This window comes from Pelecanus crispus, chromosome 3, assembly GCF_030463565.1.
Source record: "Pelecanus crispus isolate bPelCri1 chromosome 3, bPelCri1.pri, whole genome shotgun sequence".
Classification (NCBI taxonomy): Eukaryota; Metazoa; Chordata; class Aves; order Pelecaniformes; family Pelecanidae; genus Pelecanus; species Pelecanus crispus.
The window spans coordinates 91,694,270-91,716,027 of NC_134645.1; the positions used below are offsets into that span (position 1 = coordinate 91,694,270).

At 41.1% G+C, this 21,758-nt stretch overlaps 1 protein-coding gene across 1 annotated transcript; it reads left to right on the forward strand.

Moving 5' to 3' along the window:
* Nucleotides 1-17,284: 17,284 nt before the first annotated feature.
* Nucleotides 17,285-20,093, forward strand: CGA (glycoprotein hormones, alpha polypeptide). Its single transcript, XM_009480536.2, has 3 exons — nucleotides 17,285-17,384; nucleotides 18,349-18,533; nucleotides 20,016-20,093. The coding sequence occupies exons 1-3, from the start codon at nucleotides 17,285-17,287 to the stop codon at nucleotides 20,091-20,093; spliced, it is 363 nt and encodes a 120-aa protein (XP_009478811.1).
* Nucleotides 20,094-21,758: the final 1,665 nt, after the last annotated feature.

Consider the following 21,758-nt stretch of genomic DNA (forward strand, 5'->3'; position numbering starts at 1 on the left):
GCTTTCTACATTTTGGAGTGCTGCTGTAATGTTCCACCTTGATCTCTTCATTTCTCAATTTACTGCTCTGTTTTTAAGCCACATAAACCCCGTTCCTTCAGCTTTCCTCACAGTTGGTATTTCCTAAATTTCCCTTGCTGTTGCACATCCCCCCCAGTGGATTATCTTTCTTGGAGTACAGTGACCAATGCTGAACCCAGTACTACACTTGCTGGGACTTTGCCAGAGCTAAGTGGAATAATTATTCTTTGTGTCATCTATTACATTGTTGACTCTTTAGTTTGTGATCTCCCACATTGTTTTCTGCCTACACAGTTGTTTCCTATTCTATATTTAACTTTCTGCCCTCATTAGATTTTTCTTTCCAAAGCGTTGTCTGGTTTGTATTTTGTCTGGTTGATTTTAGTCGGCTGCTTCAATTTTTGAGGCCCGTTTTTAGTGCTGTTTCCATCCTTCAAAGCACTTTGCCGCTTTCCCCAACCTGGTGTCACTGCCAAACTGTAGCAGCGCACCCATGTGCCATCACCCAGGCTGTTAATGGATGTGGGGAATAAAACTGGCCCCAGGACACAGTGCTGTGGCTCTCCTCCAGAGAAACCTTCCCCAATTGACAGCGAACCATCAATTACAGCGCTTTGAGAACAATTTTTCAAATGTTATGCACCTACTGGGTTGCTAATTACCTCTGGAATGCACTGTCGTGGCTTACTTAGGAAAATGCTTTGTGGGACAGTGTCAAAAGCTTGTCATTGTCAAGATGCATCATATCTGCTATTTGCACTTATTTGCTAGAGCAATTATCCTGTCAGAGAAGGAGATTAGCATCAATTGATATGATTCTTTTCACGACAAACCCATTTTGACTGTTTTTTAGTAATTATCATCATCTTCCAGGTATTTACAAATTCTTTATTTAATAATTTGTTCCATTTCAAGGGATAAAAGTTAGGTTGACAGGTATAAAATGCTCTAAGTCCTCTATTCTCTCTTTTTAAAATAAGTATTGCATTTATACTTTTCTAGGGTTTGAACCTTCCTTGCTTGCTGTTATTTCTTGAAAATGATCACCAATGATTCAAATGTTACTTTAGCTAGTTCTCTGAACATCCATGGTGAATTTTGTCACAGCCCACTAACTTAAACACCTCTAACTTTTTTTTTTTTTTTTTTTCCCCCTGAGTATCATGGGATCAAGGGCTGGGCTCTCTAAGCTTGTACTTGACAATCCTGATACCATTCTGCAGTGTGTGTGCTTAGTGTCAAAAAATTGTTGCAATCAGCAAAGCGTGTGTGCTTGTAGAATCGTAGAATCATTTAGGACAGAACAGACCTTTAAGATCATCGAGTCCAACCGTTAACCTAGCACTGCCAAGTCCACTACTAAACCATATCCCTAAGCACCACATCTACATGTCTTTTCAGTACCTCCAGGGACGGGGACTCAACCACTTCCCTGGGCAGCCTGTTCCAATGCTTGACAACCCCTGCTCAGCCAACATGTAAGTACATGATTAAATGTTTCTGAAATGCGCTGGGACTTGCTACATTACCAGAGTTAATGAGACCTCACACCAGTGGCTGCTCTGCAAACAGCCGCACACTGCTGAGTAGGGGACCTGGTGTGATCCCCTGCCCTAAATTGTATTTGAATGTCTACTTGCTGTTGGAAATTCTCTCTTTCTCTGCATACTGGGATAGAAGGAGAGAGGGTATTGGTGGGGAAGGAGAGCAGCGGTGAGCGTAGTCACCGCTGGGCGTGAGCAGGTTGCATGCTGAGGTGTTAAACTAGGGTGAGTGCCAGCCCTAGCCACCAAGGGAGGTGGTTGAGTCACCATCCCTGGAGGTATTTAAAAGACATGTAGATGTGGCACTTAGGGACATGGTTTAGTGGTGGACTTGGCAGTGCTAGATTAATGGTTGGACCTGATGATCTTAAAGGTCTTTTCCAGCCTAAACGATTCTATGATTCTGTGATTTCTAAGCACTGAGTCTTGCCTTTGGCCTCAGGTGGATTGATCGGGTGAGCTCCACACCCATCAGGAAAGCACGTGCAGAGGCACCTAAGCTGTGCTGGTCCCGGGTACAGGAGCAATACAGTTGCACCAGGATATATCTGTGACTCTGGTGACAATCCTTGCTTCCCAGCTGAACTTAGTAATTCAGATGTAGCAGTGTGCTGCTGTGTCTCTACTTCTTTTGGGGCTGAGCTGGTGTGTCTGTATGGGGCCATACCACACCGGTGGATGTCCTGGCACCATTTGGTGCCTGCAGAATGCCTCCAGATCCTGCGTTGATACCCTCCTTGGCCTTTTTTAACCTGCTTTCAGAACCTCAGTATCTGTAGTGATGCTCTGAGAAAAGCTGTAGTAGTTGAAATAGGGAATAGATAGAGTAAATTTAGGCAGGCTGCTAAAAAAGTGAGGTTTTGGTTTTTTGGGGCTTGCTGTGAGCTTTATCTGGCCCAGTGTAAGAATCTGAAGTGCAGCTGTAGATGCCTACATCTGAGCTAGTTGTATAGGTTCCCCTTATAACCAAGGAGAGTGGCCAGTTTATCTTGTCCTGAGACAGTTGTCATAAATAGGTTTAAAAATGCCTTTTTTCTCTTGATTCTGAGGGAATCTAGACTGTTAGCTCAGGTGTCTATATGGCATTGCAGCTGCTTGCATTCGATCAGACAAATCTCAGGCATATTCAAGTAAATTTTGCAGAGTATGTGTAGCCGTACCCTCGAAGATACATACCAAACATGATAAATTATGAAAGTATCAGTTCATATCCACGCCTGCTTTTTTTCCTCATTTCTCTTCCCCACTCTTTCATCTGCATTCAATTTTATTTTGTTAGACTTTAATTTGCTAGACTGATGAATCATTTTCTCCGTGGTTAGTGCTTGCTCATTCCTCATTTGTAGATGGTACTGATTGCAACTTTCTATGTAGGATTTGGTTGAGTGGGAAGGGAAGCATGTGCATGTGATTTAAACTTCTTGCAAGCATTTGCTAGGCCACCACTCAGGTATCTTGTGACCCAGCAGTGGTTTGCAGACAGCAGGATGAGTAACTCTAATGTAAATTGAAGGAAGGCACAGAGGACTCTTTTGTATACCCCAGGAAACTGAACTCATCACTCACTACATTCCCTGTTCTGCCTGTTTGCACAGAGCAATTCTGCAAGTTGTGCTCTGAGGACTGCTGATCATATGTCTATGAGTCCTAATTCATGATTTGCTTCACACAGCTTTTTAAAGCACACTACTATGGGTACCAGGGCTGAAAAAGTTCCCAAGGACATTGCTTCCTCTGTTTCGCTGCACATTAAAGCAACATTGGTGGAAGAGCTAAAGCAGACAGCCAGGAAACTGTTAAAACACAAAGTCATTGGCACTGAGCTTTACTTTTCCCTGTCAGAATGAGCTGATTTCACACATGCGACCCTTTAAACCAATAAATCAATGGCAAACTCGTGACCTTATTTGCTCTAATGAATCAGTTGTATTGCCATGTTCTGCAGCATATCAAACAGCAGCAAATCTGGTTTCACTGGCCTGTGCACTCTGCCTGCTTCAGTACTGCAGTGAAGCTCTGCTTAAAATAAAAAAAAAATGCATGTTTCAGCTTGATAAGGCATATTAAACATTAAGATTTGTTACCCAGTCATAGTTCACTTGGTAGTATTTGGTACTAGCCAGTAGAAGTAGCAAAGTTGTGGTATCTCTGAATTTCCTATCTAACATTTAGATATGGCACTTCAAATGTTTAAAAAATACCCAAACAACTGTAAAGGATATTCCCAGGAAAAGATACAGGCAGTTAATGAATGGTGGCATTGAAATGTTTTTATTAGCTTGCTAGCCAAAAGGTCTGGCTGCTGCCTTAAAGTGGTGTGTAGTGCACTCCTGCAAAAGACATCAACATCCCAAAGTTGGAGCTGAGGGTCTGCTTGCAGGATCATGTGTGGTACTTACCAGTCTGTGAGTATCTGCCTGTACTCTAAAAGCTGAAGGGCCTCAATACCTATTTCTGTGAAATCAAAACAAGACTGTTAAATGCATTTTGTGTTAGTCTGTGGGCTTCTCTATGCCTATCAGGTTCTAGATGTCTGTGAAGTTATCCCTACCTGGAAATAGCTCTGAGAAGGTGATTATGTTTCTGAAAGTCTGCTTACTGTCATCACAGCAGCTGCACTTGCAGCACCATCCTTTAAAAGGATGCAGTGCATTCCCTTCTTAGTATTAAGTAAACAGAGTGTTGGTCTGTAATACTATCTAGGAGCCCTCGTCACAAATAGAAATAGTATGAATAAAAAGATAACCTTTGCTTCAGAGAATTTTCAAGCTAAATGCCAAAAAAGACAAGAGATGACAAATGAGCACAGACAAAGGGAAAGAATCTAGGAGGCAATTAACAGATAACATCAAATCTCACCTTCCTCCCCTTCCTAACCTCCTGGATGGGCTGTAGGAAGTTACAGAGGACTTGGGAAACAGCATGGACCTCAGATTGTCTAAGTGTAAAAAAAAAAAAGCATAATTGTATCTATTCCTGGCATATTAGCCATAACATGAAACATGCTTTGGGCTGGATTCATCTGGTCAAGTGCAAATATCTTAAAAAATGGGTATGACTATCTAAGCCAGTTTTCTTGACCCGTCTATAACCAGTGGAGAGAAACAAGCAATTGTAGGGCATCACCCATTTCATTCTAAGGAGAGTGCTGAGATAGATTAGATGAACTGCACCCTGAAAATGCCTGTGTCTTCCCATTGACTGTAGAGGTAGCCAGAGCAACCAGCTTGGACATTGGCCATCTGTACCACAGATGTCTAAAGCTGGGAGGAATTGAGTCCCACTGTGGTACCTTTTCTCCTTCTGTTGACTTGTGCAAGGGTAAAATATCAATAACCTATACTTCTTGACAGCTTATTATTGAAGTACACACAGAAGTTTGCATGAACAAAATAATTCCTGAGTGCTGAAGCAGGGAGTGATCCCCTGAAGCATTTCTCACTGTATTTCTTGTATCTGGAAAGAGGACATATGCACCATGTGGACCATTTGAACTAGGAGATTTTATTTAGTCCTTTTTCAGCTCTTTTATAATGTAAGCTTAGCTTAAAAAATAGTCTGGGCCACAAAGTTATATAAAATAACATCTTTTAAATTTTTACTGGTTTTCAGACCTCCTTCCCTGCCCTCTTCCTCCCCCAAAATTTACAGCTTAGACCTTTACAATCTACTTAGATAGACATTTAGCTTAAATTTGAGACATTGCTATGATTCATGGCTGGCCCTCTGAGGACAGTTGTGTAATGTTGCTGGCAGCAAATGGCTATGGTTCTGCCTCTCGAGAGTGGCTACATTTCAACAACGTGGGAAATCAACTCTCAGTATCCCACCTTCAAAGTGCCATAAGATCTATGTTGAAGTGTAATTATGTAAATGTAAGCCCTTTTTATTTCTGAAAGGTAACTGTATGGACATGGGCAATATTGGCCTGCTTTACTTTTCAGTATGGCATTAATTATACCACACTAGCCCATTTTCCATGCACTGAGTCACACTGATAACCAAATACCATGTATAATTCCCTTCATTCATTGCTCTGAAAGTCTCTCACAAATATGAAACATATGCTATGCATAGTTCCTTCAGAGGGGCAGGTGGCTGTATGAAGGGATTGCTTGGATGTGTGATCAAAAGAGACTACTGTGAGTGTGGGGACTGACCTGCTGCACTCTATAGACCTAGAACCTCATCTGGAAATTTTAGTGAAGCCCAGAACATCAGTTTGAGATCTGACGTCTTCAGAAAAATGCCCAGGTGGGTGGAACAGGAGGATTTTGGGGGAATGACTTTACTCCTCCAAACCCACTAGGAGATGGTGAGTTCTCCAGGGCAGGGGACCATCTCTGCTTGGTCTCGGTGTGGGTTTCTTAAGTGCTGCTGCAATACAGATTGTAAGTATGGTGAATTTTTTATTCAGCTGAATGACCGGGCAGCCGCGTTTCTCTGTGCAGTGACAGTAAAGAGGGTAACAGCAACATGGTAACCAACCTCTTGGTAATGTGATAGAAATAAGTTGTTTTCTTCAGAATCCCTTTTCCAGCTATGTTTCTGTATCAGTTCATTTTTTTATTGTCAGCACTGTAGGCTACTTCTTGCTTGCTGCGATTTGATCGGAATTTGATGAACTTCAGCATTTTTTCTGCTTTCATTTGTAAAAAGCAAGCAATAAAGTTCTATGAAATGTGAAAGCAATTCGTAATAGAAATCTCTACTAACAGAAGAGGCAATACAGTGAGCGTATGAAAGTGTTCAGATTTGGGGCTAGAGAAAGATAATAGCTAATTGTCTGAACAATTATTTCTGTATTAGATAATGAGAGTTGCTGAAATTGCTAGTTGTATAAATGAGACATCCTGCATTATTGATCAGGGTTCTTTGTTTTAGCTGCACTTGAAGTATACATTTCACTTTTACATGGCTATTTATCAGATCTAAACCTGACATGCAATGATCCATTCATATGGTAATTTTTTTTTTTCATGAAAAAAGCTACATACTGAAATATGTTTAAAGTAAGGCTGCATTATCTATCCCTCATGGTCTACCCTTATGGTGCAGGAACATATTCACTGGCAGAATCAGTTTGATCAGTAGTCTATCTAGGCTAGTGTTTTACCTCTGATAATAAGCACTTAATGTTTCAGGAGTCTAACCAACCTGGTTACTTCAACTGAGCAACGTTATGCGTAACAGAAATAGTCCTTCCTGACCTTGTGAGCTGGTTTAGTCATTGTATGAGGTGTGGTGACTTTTATTAATTAAAAGTAGAGACAAAGAATATTGAAATACAATCTCTAAAGCCCTTGAGGTCAAACCTACCCATTAATGATATTTTGTTTGCTGTTCCATAATGCTGTGACAGTTGTCATATTAGCTATTCTAATTTTGCTCAAAGGAATTGGATTTCAAATAAACCTATTCCAAAAAGAAGCATGAAAACAGCTAAACAGAAGCCATCATCCTGTCAGTACCATAAGTTGCCTAACAACATGCCATGATTAAACATTTTGACCTTGACAAGTTACAGTAAAAAAGGGGAAAAAAGTATATGTGTTCCTTATAATCTTACTATTTTTCTTCAGAGGCACAATTTTTACTTAGCTTTGGTGAAATAATGGTTATTACACATATTTCTGAAGTGCCATCGTCTGTAAAAGTAATTCCTTTAAAAAACAAACAAAAAAGATATGTATTAGTGAACCCTCTTTACACTATGGTTTTAGAATAGGAGAGGCTTTGCAGTCAATTATTTATGTGCAATAAGTACTGAAAGCCTTATTATCTCAGAATAATCAATGTTTGGCTGAAGCTTGAGAACACTAATAGCTAATCTTAAAAGTCCTGATCCAGTGTAATTTGAAATAATGGCAGAACTCCTATTGATTTTAGGCGAAGGAGGATGAGGCCAAAAAGTATTGCTTTGAGAAATAATTTCAGATAATCAGTTGAAAACATCTGTAAAAGAACAGAAAACTTGACTTTCACTCTCTGCATAATATGGTATGAAGTATTTTGGCAGACAGGAGCTCTTTATTTCAGAATGGTGTGTATCTGTATTTTCCATTGTCCTGGGGAGCCTTGTTCAAGTGTATATCTACTGAGCTGGTGTTACTGTCTCTGAGAATAGACAGATGACAACTGGAAAAGTTACGAGCAAACTGGGAAGGAGTTGGGACACTCAGTAAAATATTGAAATAGCTGTGTATCTTTTTGTTTAACACTCAAGTTGCTTCTTTTTTCCTTCAGTCCCCAGCAAATCTTGCTCTTAGTCATTCTGGTGGGACCTTCATTGTTATCTCTCTCCAGCAACTCTGATAATTTGCCTGCGTCAGTGAAGCTTGTGGTGTGTGGGAACCTCTCTCCTCCTGGGACACTTGGAAGATAACACGAGAAATGAAGGAAGTGACACACAAAATGCAAGAGATAGTACCAGAGCTTCAGGGTGCCTTCTAGTGCAGGGCCTGGTGCAGGCTCAGACTTGTGGGTGCTGTGTCAGCTTGTAGGGCAGGGCTGGAGAAAGAAGCCAAGGAGGTATTCGAAGATCACAAGGGCGAAGGGAAGAGGCATTTCTGGCATTCAGTGAGCATGTGTGATAACTTCCATTCTCAGAAGGGGGCTGCTGTTTTCTGAGTTTGCACGAGTGATGAAGGGTGGATTTTGGTTGCATTTGCAGGAAGTTCTGAAATGAGATTTAGTTATTATTAAAAAAAAATCCTCCAGAACTCAACCTGCTTGTCCATCCAAGCCAAAAATGCTATCAGAACTTCATTTTAAAGGTTGTTTCTTCTTATTTGCTTACCTACAAAGAATAGGAAAATCAATAAAGAAGGCAGGAATGGTTCTGAAGAATGCAGCAGTGGTAAAAAAAAAGTAGGTGAGCTCTGTGCTGTCCTTTCTGCTGGTATATAGTATAACAAACCTTGTATTATGCTTATTAAAAGTAGGTAAATTCTGTTTAGTAGTGCTAATCTGTGACCACACTCAGGTGGGGTGTCTGTTTATTGATAGAGCAGAGTTGTTATTTGTGAATAAAAGAGTCTATTTTCTGAAGCAAGGGAGCCCTTTCCCATTCTTTTATTGACAGTGCTGCAGGATGCCCTCCAACTCCTCTGAGTGGCAAAGTAAAAGAGCTTTCCTCTAGCAAGGAAGAGGCAGCATCAGGAAGCAGTCTGTAGATAAGCAGATATCGCTAAGTAGGGAAGTAGGACAGATACCCTGAGACAGCATCTGGCAGAGCAAGGGAAGAGACATGAACCCTCCTGTCGTGGTTTAGTCCCAGCCAGCAACTCAGTACCACGCAGCCGCTTGCTCACTCCCCCTACCCTGATGGGATGGGGGAGAGAATCGGAGGAGTAAGAGTGAGAAACACTCCTGGGTTGAGATAAGAATAGTTTAATAATTGAAATAAAATAAAGTAAAATAATAATAATAACAATATAATAATAATAATAGTAATAATAATATACAAAGCAAGTGATGCACAATGCAATTGCTCACCACCCGACGACCGATACCCAGACAGTTCCCGAGCAGCGGTCCCTGCTCCCCGGCCAACCCCCCCAGTTTATATACTGAGCATGACGTCATATGGTATGGAATAGCCCTTTGGTCAGTTTGGATCAACTATTCTGGCTGTGCTCCCTCCCAGTTTCTTGTGCGCCTGGCAGAGCATGGGAAGCTGAAAAAGTCCTTGACTAGCATAAGCAGTACTCAGCAACAACTAAAAACATCAGCATGTTATCAACATTCTTCTCCTCCTAAATCCAAAACACAGCACTATGCCTGCTGCTAGGAAGAAAATTAACTCTATCCCAGCTGAAACCAGGACACCTCCTTTCCAGAGAAAGCCAGAGAAGGAGCTGTAGGGACCCAGCTTCTAGAAAAGAGCCAGAAGTTCTGAAACTCCGTAATACTTAGGTGCTGAGCTCACACTGATTTCAGTCTTAACAAATGCTGTATTTAGTTTAACTTATGCTCCTTAATAGAGTCCCAGTCCAATTTAGGAACACAGTGGCCTCAGAGAAACTTAAAAATTTTAGCAATTTGTTGCCTTTTTCCACCTCAGAATGACTTTTTCTTCTCCTACAAATAGAAAACAAAATACTGATATTGGCAAAGCATATTCAATGGTCCAGTTTGGCATATATATTTACCTATCTTTTCATCCATACACTTATATAGACCATAAAATCATGATAGCACAGTGTAGCAAAAAACTGTAAGAGTATTGCTAAGTGATTTAAGAATACCCTGTTTAATAAACTAGAGGTCTTTTTCTCCCCCTCTAAAACAGTGAGCCACATTCTCTCATTTCTCATTCAGTCACACATTAAGACAGATTTGACCAAGTATTTTTAGTTGGAGATTTGGAGCAGCTAAAGTAAGAAATCCTCTTAATAAAAATAGGAGCTTTTTTTAAACTATCTTTTATACCACTGTAATTCCATTGACTTCACAAGATTTATTCCTAATACATTCTGATAGGAAAAGAGTACCAGGTTGTGGGCACTTTTATTTCTCTGTTATGCTGTGGGGGTAATATTGTCACTGTGCTTGAGTCCTTCTAATGAAAGAAGTATTGTGTATAGCATTTTCTTTTTACTAGCTGATGACATGCTACAATACATCGGTAAATAAGTACCACATATGAATATACAATACAATCATTACTTGTTTTCTTGATGATGAATAGTTTTCTGGGTTTTGTGAAGCATCCTATAGGACTGCAAGGTGGGATGAGTATGAAATGGGCAGGACAGAGCCAAGTCAGAGGCACTCTATAAACTTCAGCAATTTTCATCAATTTTGCTTTGAATGACAAGAAATATTAAGCTTCTGTCTTCCAGGGGAATATTTCTCAGTAAACTATGTTTACCAATAGCTTTCAAATTGCAACCTTATGCTTTTGTTATTAAATGAAGCAAGGTCGTAGGGAGAGAGATTTTTTTTTAATTTATCTTTTATTAGACCATCTCATATTGTTGGATAAAAAACAGACTAGCTTCCAGGTGCAGAAATCCATCTTCAGTTTTGAAACAGAAGCCAATTTTGAGCCAAGTGTAGGCTGGGGACAATTGTTTTGAGTTTAACTTTGTTACAATGATCAGTTGAACAAATAGAAGAGGAAAAGGTGTCCGACACCTTGAAGCAGATGAGGATGTTAGTGAAGGCAGAGGTCATGAGGTTGCGATAAATGTGTCTGAAATGGCTAACAGAGTCTGGGAGTGCTGCTGTTATTAAAAAGAGAGTTGAGGCAAGGAATAAGAAAACTGAATGGCAGAAGTCTGGACGGGTGCAAGTCACCAAATCCAACCATACAATAAACATTTTGGAAGAGACTGATTGAATCACATATCAAAGTCTCATTTTCATAGGAACACAAGAAGCTATAGGGGTCTCTTTCAATACAGCATCTACAACAGCGAGTGTCAAAAAGTAGGTGCATAAAAAGTAATTTTAAGCCTTTGGATGTTTAGGAGTTTCTTAAAGCTCTAAGGGTAGGGCAGTGAGCAGTCCAAGCTAGTTGCCCTGGGCTCTCAACGGTGAAAAATAGGCACCCTGGAAAAGTGACTTAATTTTGTATTGAAATAGATGTTTAGGGCTGTTTCTCTCCATTTACTATAAAGGCAGTCTAGAGTGAGTAACTCAGATTTAGGCAGTTAACTTCCGACGTGAACTTCTGAGGCCTGAAGTGAATCTCCTTCAAATCTCCAGGACTTGAAAACACAATAGGGTTGCAGGAATGGCCTTGAGCACCAACCCAGGACTGTCTGCATTGCCAGGGGCTATTCCCAGTAGGTGGGGAAGGGGAAGGGAAGAGTTGAGTCTGTGTCGCTTGGCCTCGGTGCCAGAAGGCAGAGTGGAACCTGTCTTACTCACCCAGCATTGACACAGACTGTCATTTGAAATTGAGAACTTACAAGTCCCTAAGCCTTTAAAATCTGCACCCTGGTGCAGTTTTCAGAAGTGCCCCCATTGCATTAGCTTTACTCTAAAAACAAGACGAGATCTTGCCAGAAGTCTTATCTTTATAAAGGTAATCCTTCTATATTTATCCATGCATTCATTCTCTGGGCATTGCATTCAAATGGAGATTATTCTTTTAAATGTTTGTATAGATCTCTGCTGCTCTTTATTTTGTTATTCTTTGCTAAAACAATGCCATTGGTGTAGAAGTGTTTTATGTTTTTTAAAAAAAACATTATTCTGCAGTTTAATAAGAAGCGTTAGGAAACCTTAGTAACTCTTCCTTTTTTCAAATGAGATTCTATTCACTGAATACTGCAGAAAATGACTGGATGCTTGATATTTGAGTTCCCCAGGAAATTCGTACAGCACTGAGTTTGTGCTTGCAGGCTGACCTTTCTTTCATTATATAAGAAAAAAAATAATCTTTATGAAAGTCAAGTCAAAGATAAGATCAGCATTGTGGGTTGGTAATTACATAAAGTAATGTTCAGTCATTAGATAAAATGTACAGTTGATCCTATGGCTTACATGTGGGTGAGGAATATGATCTAGCCTTACAGGTATAAAAGAAAGATGCAGCTTTTTCATACATCAGTTTTGGGAACACACATCCAAGCGTCAAGGGCAGCTCACCTTCAAACACGATCCTGCAGTTTCTCAGCTGTCTGATTTATTCTTGTTGAACAAGGGAGGTAATATATTTTAAAATTTTTGCTACTGTTAAAGAGGAACAATTACATATTTTTTACATTCTCTTTCCCTTCTCTCCACAAGTTTTCTTCTCTCTCCATTCTGTCAGTTTTTACTTTGAAAATAAACTTAAAGGTTGCTTTGGGACTAAAACATCAGTGCTTGGGGTTAAACTAGCTTTGTAAGTAAGAGAAAACAAGGTTCTAGAGTTGTATTGCAGCTAAATGTTGATATTGTGTGTTTTGTGATATATGCTGAAATATATGTTATATAATGTTCCAATAGCTTAAGAAAGATAATATTTAACAGAGCACAGTAAAAGCTTCCTTTGACTTGATGGCGAGATGAAATGAGTGGTGTAGACGCTAACTGGGTTAGCAGTGTGGGCACAGTCAGAAAACCAAGTAGGACCATCAGGCAGAATGGCTGTCACATTGGAAGAGTAGAGAAGATCACATCTGGGTTTTATTGGCAGGTATCTTTGGTGTTTTTGGTATGAGCCTGACAGTCTGACTCAATAGAGGAAGTGCAAAACTGCTATTTCAATTCCCCTTTTGGTTAATGTAATTTAAACAACTTCCCTCTGGGATTGCCTCAAACCCTTATAATGTACCAAATCATAGCGTTACTTGTTCTTAGAAAAAGTAGGATGGAGAATGCCACTGTGCCTTCAACAAAGAGCATGAAATCATGGAATAATCAGTCAAGGGTTGTGGTGTTCTTCCTGTGGCTGGCATCTTATTGGAGCCTTTGCAGCATCCAGGTGATCAAACGGCTCGGGATGATGTGGAAACGGGTTGCTTGGAAAAGGCTGACTGTCTTCTCCTGCTGGTGCATGAGCCCCTCCAGCCAGCTCCTCACACACTGGGGAATGTCCCCTTGGATGGAGTAGGGCTTGACATTAAACTGTGGAATTCTGTCCCAGTGCAGGCAAGGCTGCCAGCAGTCATGCCCCCTCTATGGGGCTGTAAAGAGTGTATACAGTAAATAACCTTAAAAAAAAGCCTTATTTGCTTGAGGGAGGGTCAAGCCAATTTATTCAGTGCAACTCTGTAGATGCATCTGAGCTCAGTTCAGTTCCCAAAATGTTTGGCAGGACCATAGGAGGCTGTGGAACTAAATGAGGTGAAGGACCCCCTTTGTCCTGTGGACACAGGTTACCCTTGTCGACAGAGCAGGGTGCAGAGAGCTGGCAGCTGCTTCTCAGAAACTTGAGAGCCATGTTCAACGCTTCTGTGGGACTGCTGTGTTAACAGCATCCCCCATTTCCTTTGCCACCTGTTGACTAACATCAGAATACTATTTCTTGTACTTGGATGGGTTTTTAGTAAAAGCCCAAGCAGAGATGAGTAACTACAGGTTGCATTCAGCCTGCTTGCATACATACATACATACATTGAACTGGCTTTTAGATACCTCTTCCAAATGCTTCTTTCCAGTGCTTTCACAATTGCTGCCAATGATTTTTCTTCCTGTTCATTACTGGCTGCTTTGAACTCATTTATCCTCTGTTTTCTGCCAGCATGGACTGACTCACTGGGCAGGTGGGAGGGAGGAGGTGAAGTTACTTGTACCCAGCTCCCAACCCTTGCCACCCATTAATTGCAACCTCATTGCCATCTTAGCCATTCAGTTTAGCTGGGCTTCAGATCAGTCTCTTACCTCTAGTTGTTGCTGTCTTAATTAGAAAGAGGCTTGTTTCCATTTTTGTGCCTTCATTCATTGCACTGGAGAGCATTGCACATTGGTCTTGCTCATAAACTTTGTTTCTTTCCACTTTGCTAACCCCAGTCATGCAAGGGCCATGTTCTCATCATCCTGCCTTTGGTCTCAGCCTCATCTGCTTGGGCATGATCTTTTTCTGATTGCTACAAGGATAGAGCTCTCTTTGATTTTGTTTCCATCATTGTCCTGGTTTCAAAGCTACCTTGTCGGGCCTGGGCTCTGCTGCAATCTGAACTGCTACCTTTGATGACTGCGTTGTATGTCTGTTTGATCAATGAACTGAGACCTGATGACCTGTGCGTCGCAGCCTCATGTCCTCATATATCCCTGGGAATCTGTGCAGTGATGGAGTGTCCCTCTGCTAATCAATACTCTCTTTGCACACATCCCAGTGCTCCAGGTTCACTCTCAGATAATCATACCAGGCAAGTAACTTCACTTCTTGGACCACCTCAAGTTTGCCTGTCCCTGCAGATGTGAGCAGGCATTATTTGAACATTTGCATCATTGTGGCAGTCGTTGCAGGGATTCTGCTGGGTAGGTGCAAAATCTGAAGAGAAATGTTTCCATTAGGCGAAAGCTATCTTTGTTTAATTATGCTTTCCCCTCTTTGATTTTCTAGTTATTTCCCGGTTAGGGTTGTCAGCGCCTTCTCTGATCATTATAGCATGCTTAAATAACCTCTACACCAAATATCAAGATCAATTTCTTTGTTGCTGGCGTTATTGTACTTCTCATTGCCACCTCATTTTTAGAAATATTTGGTGCCACAATTTGATCTGTCCCTGGAGAATATTTATCATGGCATAGTAGCATTGACTGGTGTATTTGGAAGAAGAGAAGTTCTTAAGTAGTTAAGGATTGATTTTTTTTTTTTTCCTTGCTAAACACAGCAGCTTTCAGTATCTAAAATGTATATATCAGTGTTGTCAGCTTGGGGCCTTATCCTGCACATCAGTCATGAGCACATCATGCTCTTGTGTGACACTTTTGGTCTTTTAAAGTCAAGGGATCAGGTGGGCTATGCAGGCATAGAAGAAACTGTTCAAAAGATCCAGTTGCAAGAGTCTGGAGATGTGCAAGCAAGCTGTCAGATAGCTCCAGGCATGGCCTAGGGGGGTGACTGCAGAGGTGGAGAGATCTGCATGATCAGATAACGTTTCTGAGAAGGCAGGTAAAGAGTTTGGTGATTAGGAGCTGCGGGCTTGGGATGCTGCCTGGGGTGCTTGTCTGAAGCCAGTCAGGAATAACTGGGGCCAGTGAACCAGGCAGTGCTGCACAGCCACAGCCAAGGACCATCTCTTCAAGGTGAAGGTGAGCAGTGCTTAGCCCGGAATCCCTCACAGGATAATCTGCAAGGACAGGGAAAGTCCCCATGTTGAAATGTGCTCTGTCTCAGCAATTAAAAGACCCTGAAACTCATTCGTCCAAGGCAAGGCTGTCCCCCGCCAGCCAGGTTGGGCGAAGGAATGCTGCTGTCTCTGTCACCTGCACAGGCTGCTCTGATTCAGGAATTTAATACTTCAGCATCCTTTATATGGCTCTTTTCTCCGTGGACCCAATTACTTCACCGTGGGATATAAGTAATTCCTGTTCATTTCTAAAGGAAGGGCTCAGGTCTATGCTTTGGAAGAAAATAATTTTTAAGGGGGAAATTCTGTTTTCTGAGTGAGAGACTGGGCCAAAACAGTCTTTGACTCAGTACAATGAAATTGTCAGTACAATAAGGAGGCTTAGTGCTTGAGAAAGAGGGTTACAAACTTCATGCCTAAAATACTACATTTTAATACTGACAAGAGCAGAAGTGAGGTTCAGTATGTTGTTTTATGTGTTCATAGCTCAGATGAATCTAAGATTTTTAAAAGTAGCATTAGTTGACCAGATGTTTATAACATGAAGATCCAAAAACACGTGACATCTTTAGCCTAACTCAGATTCTGCCTGACTTTCCAGTAAGGGAAGTCCTCTCAGGCCATGCCACAGGCACATAGGAGTTCTCTGGCTCAAAAGAAACACCAGTTTCTTATGACCAGTTTATGACCATATTTTTGTCTCTGACTAGGCTGGTACAAAATCCTTCAGAATAATTTTAAAGGTCCTGTGTAATTACCGAAGAGCATCCTGCCAATCTACATGTAGCCCTTACTTGGTACATTTGATGTTTGGATACGGAGAGAAGTTTCTTGTGTGTGTCATCCCCCCCTCCAAAGTCTTATTGTGAATAATAATTAAAAAAAGTAAACTCATTTAAAAAAAAAAAATCAAGCAGAGAATTTGGGATTATATTTGTACAGTTGCAACTTATATATTCTGCATCTTTAATGTTATGGTTCCCCAGTTATTCATATCAGAGGTATGCATTACCCTGTGGTATAGATTTGATATGGATCAAATATAGCCACACAACAGCATTTCTGTTGAATTACCCAGAGAACATGCGATATGCTATTTATGGCCACTTCATCTTGTGCGCTAGCAGTAGAAGGACAGATGTGCAGTGCTGCATGTAGCCTCTTTTCACAAAATTAATCTATTGAAAAAATTTTTGAATGTTTGAGCTGACTGGGGTGTGTTTATACCAGGACCCAAAAGTCAATTTGCTGCATGAGTAAAATGCAGCCTAAAAGAAATTTGGTCCAGAAGGTTGCAGCGATGCTGAACTCCCTGGGATTACCCTGACCCTGAGCTGCCCTGACGAGGCCCCCGTGCCATGCAGCTGGCCCCAGGGCAGTTTAAAGCCCTCCTGAGCTCTCTCTCGGCACCGTGTCTCCTCAGGTGCTCTGGAGCACAGCATGTAGTGCCTGTCTAATTACAATGGTTGGAGGAGCTTTCTCCCACTGAAGGACAGGACTGTGAAAATCTGTTCATGGGGACTTTGGCACTGAAGAGGTCAGTGCGTGGACAAATAATCTGACTCTTGGTTCAGGAAGTTATGTCCTGATGTGAAATTATTTCCCCTGAAATTAGTCTTTTCGTGGCCCAGATTCTACAGATTCTTTCATCCTCTCCATAAGCATTTGCTGGCTTTATCCAGTCTACGATAAATATTAGGCAGTTATGATGTTTGAAGTTTATGTGCTGTGGTTTATGTTAACATTCAGAAAAAGATGTTAAGGACAGAAAGAAAGGCACAATTTTGTTATGGTGATGAAGTCAATTTTCTGAGCCTATAAAATGCACATCAGTAAACTGCATTTTCAGTTTCAGATCCTGGTTCTAAATTGCCTCTGTTACTTGCACTGAATGCTGTATCAGTGTGTAGCCTAGATGCTAGTACTGTACCCAATGTGAAACAGTCCCTTAAAAATGTATTTATTTGTATTTGCAGAAAGATCATGGGTTGCTACAGGAAGTATGCAGCTGTCACTTTGACCATTTTGTCTGTATTTCTGCATCTTCTTCATGCTTTCCCAGATGGAGAGTTTCTCATGCAGGGTAAGCTGTTTTCAGCATTCAGAAACAGGGCAATTGTTCGTAAAGAGAATTAATTAAACTTTCACATGTTTTACAAATGTGGTAATAAATCTTATCATACAGTTGCATTTATTGACAGTGAGATATGAAGGTATAATAAATCAAGATAATTTTGCTATGAGTATACTTCCTATTTCTTCTCTAAACTTGATTTCTCCAGGTCAAGAGTCTCCCAGATGACCATGTCCTCATGTTGATGGGGGTGATCTTAATCTTTGAAACATTATCAGATAGAAACATTTTGGTTTCTTGTACTCCTGAGATCTAAATGGCAATGTGACATCAGGAACAGCAGAACCATTGCTTCTCCTCATAATATGCAGAATATTTTTCCTCTGTAGATCCCAGAATATGGGACGTTGGTGGTGTAGCATTCTACAAAAGAGGCATAGTAGGCAGATTTTAGGGGTGTTTTGGAGGTTGCGGGGTTTTTTTTTATTCAGCCTCAAACAGAATATAGAAAAATGCAAGCTACAAAAGTCTTGGGATCATTGGGCATTTTTAAAACTCTTGATGACAGTCTTGTCTGAAAACAGGCAATGTTTAAGAAGCACTACAAATCCTGCTGGTGCTATTTAACTCTCCGTAGCTAGTAGGAAGTTTTCTAGGGACAGCTAGTGTAGTAGATGTACAAAAAAACCCTCCACAGTTGTCAACAAAATTGAGTTAGAAAACTAGAAAAGATACAGTGATGCTTGTGCCTTACCTAGAAAGCCACACTCTAGTTTTACAGATGGTGCATGTTGCAGAGTTGAAGTACCCTAAAGAGGAGAGCTTTGCTGTCTGTGCTTTTCTGTTCTGCAGAAGTCAAGCAGCAAAATGCGGCTGGTGCTTCCTCTTACTGCACGCACTTTCCCTTTTTTTTTGAAAATGAAAATACAGCTGGAGACCAAGTAAAAGTCTTTTCTTTATATTCTTATGGCAGGTTGTCCAGAGTGCAAGCTAGGGGAGAACAGATTCTTTTCCAAGCCAGGAGCACCCATTTACCAGTGCACTGGGTGCTGTTTTTCCCGCGCCTATCCCACTCCCATGAGGTCCAAGAAGACCATGCTCGTTCCGAAGAACATTACATCAGAAGCAACGTGCTGCGTAGCAAAGGCTTTTACCAAGGTGAGGCTGTGAATGAGACTTGTTTAAGCTTGTTTTAGGATGCAATGTTTAGCTGAACCAGTGAATAGAAAAGAATATGCTTTTGCTGGAGGCCATTGGAGAACTATTTGAGGAAAACATCTTTGGCATTTATATCCTTTGCTCTTGGGTTCTTTCTTTTTTTATAAAGAGGCAATTAAAATGTCAACCAGTACCGAGTCTGATATTCATCTGGGATGTGGAAATTGATGCAGTGTCGCTGACTTCAGTGAAACTACTTTGACTCATGACACCTGAAGTTCTGGTGGTGGACTTGCTGTCCCCTTGTTTTTAGCTCTCCTGGATATGCACCCTCCCCTTAAATGCTATGCAGTGTGTATTTGATTTTAATTAGTAATTTTCCTTGTTTCTTTCCTGCATAGGCAGGAGTACTCTGGGAAGGCGGCTGGTCAATACTATCAATTACATATATGGGAATGAGGGACCAAAACCATCTGTGCTTGTTAGATTAATTGAGGTTGTGTTTACTTCAATATTATAACCAAGAAGGAACTGTAAATGTGTGCAACTACTTTGAGCATTTAACTCTCTCATCTGGAAGGTTCTCTTAAAGAGAGATTCTGCTAAAGCTGATTATTTTGGGAGTAATTCAGCTCCAGGTGAAGAAACCTTAAATTTCATTGAATAAATGGTGAGCTAGTTGAAACAAGCTAAGGTGTCTATCCTGTGGTGATCTGAATCAGGCTCATTAGGTGTGTTGACTAGAGGCTCAGTTCAGTCACCCGCTCACAGATTTGGTGCCATTTGAAATACCCTGGGGTACTCAAGACATCTATGTATGGCTGGCAGATACAGGACCCATAAAAGACCTTCTGCAGTGGCAGCTGGAGGCTTGGTGGGATTCCGTCTGACATCTCAAATGGAACTTGACGGCTCTGTGTGTGCAGCTGAACAGAGCTCTGGGTCTCCACTAGCTGTGATGAGAGCCCAGATACCTGACTTACCTATAGACACCTACAGCTGAACCTGGCTGAATCCTGGCTTTTCATCTGAATAGAGCACAGATCTTTTTCTAGACCACTGACATTATACTTGCCCTGAGGCAGCAACTAGAATTTGGTTGAGATTAAAAATAAAAATGACTCATTGTGTTTGTGGTCTCTGTTTTTATAATCCCCATGCGAAAAATTGTAAGGACACTTCCTGATTTTTCATAGATTGGTTACTTGACACTTTTTGAAAACGAGACGCTTTAAGAAGTGCCAAATTAAGGGCGCCAAACTATGTCACTATTGAAAACTGTATATTTATGGCTCTGAAAGCCACTGATGATGCAGTTTCACAGGCTGGCATTCAGAAGCTGTTCTAGTACATGTACCCCAAAGAGCCTGTGTACCTTGTGGTTAAGAAAAAGGCTTTAGACATCTTTTACTTGACAATGCTGTTTTTACTGTCCAGCTTATCCTAATTATTTGTTATGTGTTTGTGTTTTCTTTTTTTAAGATTACCCTTAAGGACAATGTGAAGATAGAGAACCATACAGATTGTCACTGCAGTACCTGCTACTATCATAAATCCTAAAGCCTGTCCCTTTGTTAATGATCAAGGACAACGGTGAATGGAATATTTGTTTTTCAGCTTTAATAGCACTGCTGTGTAAAGTCTTATGTTTTCTGGTCGAGACACTGGGTAGACCTTTGAATAAGACGGATGGCTGTTTTATTTCCTCTTTGCTTCTTCATGCATTTAAGTAAGTTTAATTATTTCCATTGGGGATAAAATACAGCACTTGCATGACAACCGAAGGCTTGATCTATTTTTAAAATAAACTGTCAGTTAGATCATCAATGTTTCTTGAGGAAAAATGATGATTTAATAGCTTAAAACAAAAAAAGATTCTGCTGCAGTTAATTTCTAGATTTCTTTTTTTTTTGTGGGAGAGGGAGGGAAGGAGGAAGGGAGGGATGGGAAAGTGGATAGAAAAAGAAGCAATCATTTCCCCTTATTCATTTAGTGATTAGATTTTTTGGAAGACTCAACATTTTGTTTGTCCTGTTTCTCTTCTGTTTTTTCTTTACATTGTGGGCAGAAAGTTTAACAGTGTGTCATCTATGCACAGTGCTCTGTCCTTCTGTGCCATCTTCTATTTTTCTTTGGGCTTAATCTCCTCTCATATAGATAGATAAATGGATGCAGACTTGAATGTTATAAAGAATTGTACAGTTTGGTGTAGCAATGGTAGAATAGAGGAGTGCTACAACAGTATTAGCTATTTAAGCTGTGCCTGAGCAGCATGGTATAGGGCTTTAGTAATTCCCAAATGCAGTGTGCTGGACCCAGATATACAAATGGGAAAAGCAGGGAATATGTTAGGTGAGAAGTGGACCACAGAGTATGTATTCAGAATACACAACCTTAATATCATAAAGTGGACAGAGATAGCACTTGTTCCATTGTAGTGGGTTGGATTGGGGTCTCTGGGGGACCTGCTTGCAGGCCTGGAACCTGCTCATGGGAACTGAAGTGAAGGAATTCCCCTGCTCTTCACCATAATATCTGGGGTGAGAACATGAGCCTTGCTATGGTCGCTGGCTGCAAGGGTTTAAGTGTGCTGTCTCGAAAAGCCTCAGGTATATTTGTGGGGGATTTCCTTGCAGAAGATGCTGTGAAGGTAGCAGTAAGAGGTTCTAATGCGGGCAGGGAAGGTTGCCTGGGGTCAGGCTGTGAGGGTGGCTGGTCTGTCCTGGGGCATGGCCATGGCTGATGTCTGCGCCAGTGCCAAAAGACTCAAGCAGTTTAGACAGGCCTGCAGGGCTAAGCTGTGATGGAGCACTTGAGCAGCAGCCCAAGACCGACAGGGTCTAATGATTCTTTAAATCCACTATTCCTCCACCCTTCTGTCTATTGGAGTGCAAATTCAGTGCTGTTTTCTAAGAACACAATCATGGGGCTTTGTGGAGAAGAAAAGACTTCTCACAGACAGGGAAGATGAGGTTCTTAGAGAAGCATTATTCAGCATATGTCCAGTAAACCTTATTAGCCTGATCTCCATGCCTTAACCTCCTGATTCAGTCTCTTCCCCTGGGAACTACTGGTCTGGTCCAGTCCCATGTCCTAGTGCAGAATCAGCTGCACCGTGCCATTCCCGGGAGATGTTTTGCCTGACTTCCTCTTGAAAAAAAAACCTCCAGTGATTATTCCAGAATCTTGGAGACTGATCTTGTTGCTTCACTATTCTTACTATGC

Excerpts from the sequence above, each read along its gene's own strand:
- CGA (XM_009480536.2), top strand. The coding sequence starts at position 17,285 with ATGGGTTGCTACAGGAAGTATGCAGCTGTCACTTTGACCATTTTGTCT. Across the intron at positions 17,385-18,348 it reads TGGAGAGTTTCTCATGCAGG|GTTGTCCAGAGTGCAAGCTA; the intron begins GTAAGCTGTTTT and ends TTCTTATGGCAG. Across the intron at positions 18,534-20,015 it reads TAGCAAAGGCTTTTACCAAG|ATTACCCTTAAGGACAATGT; the intron begins GTGAGGCTGTGA and ends TCTTTTTTTAAG.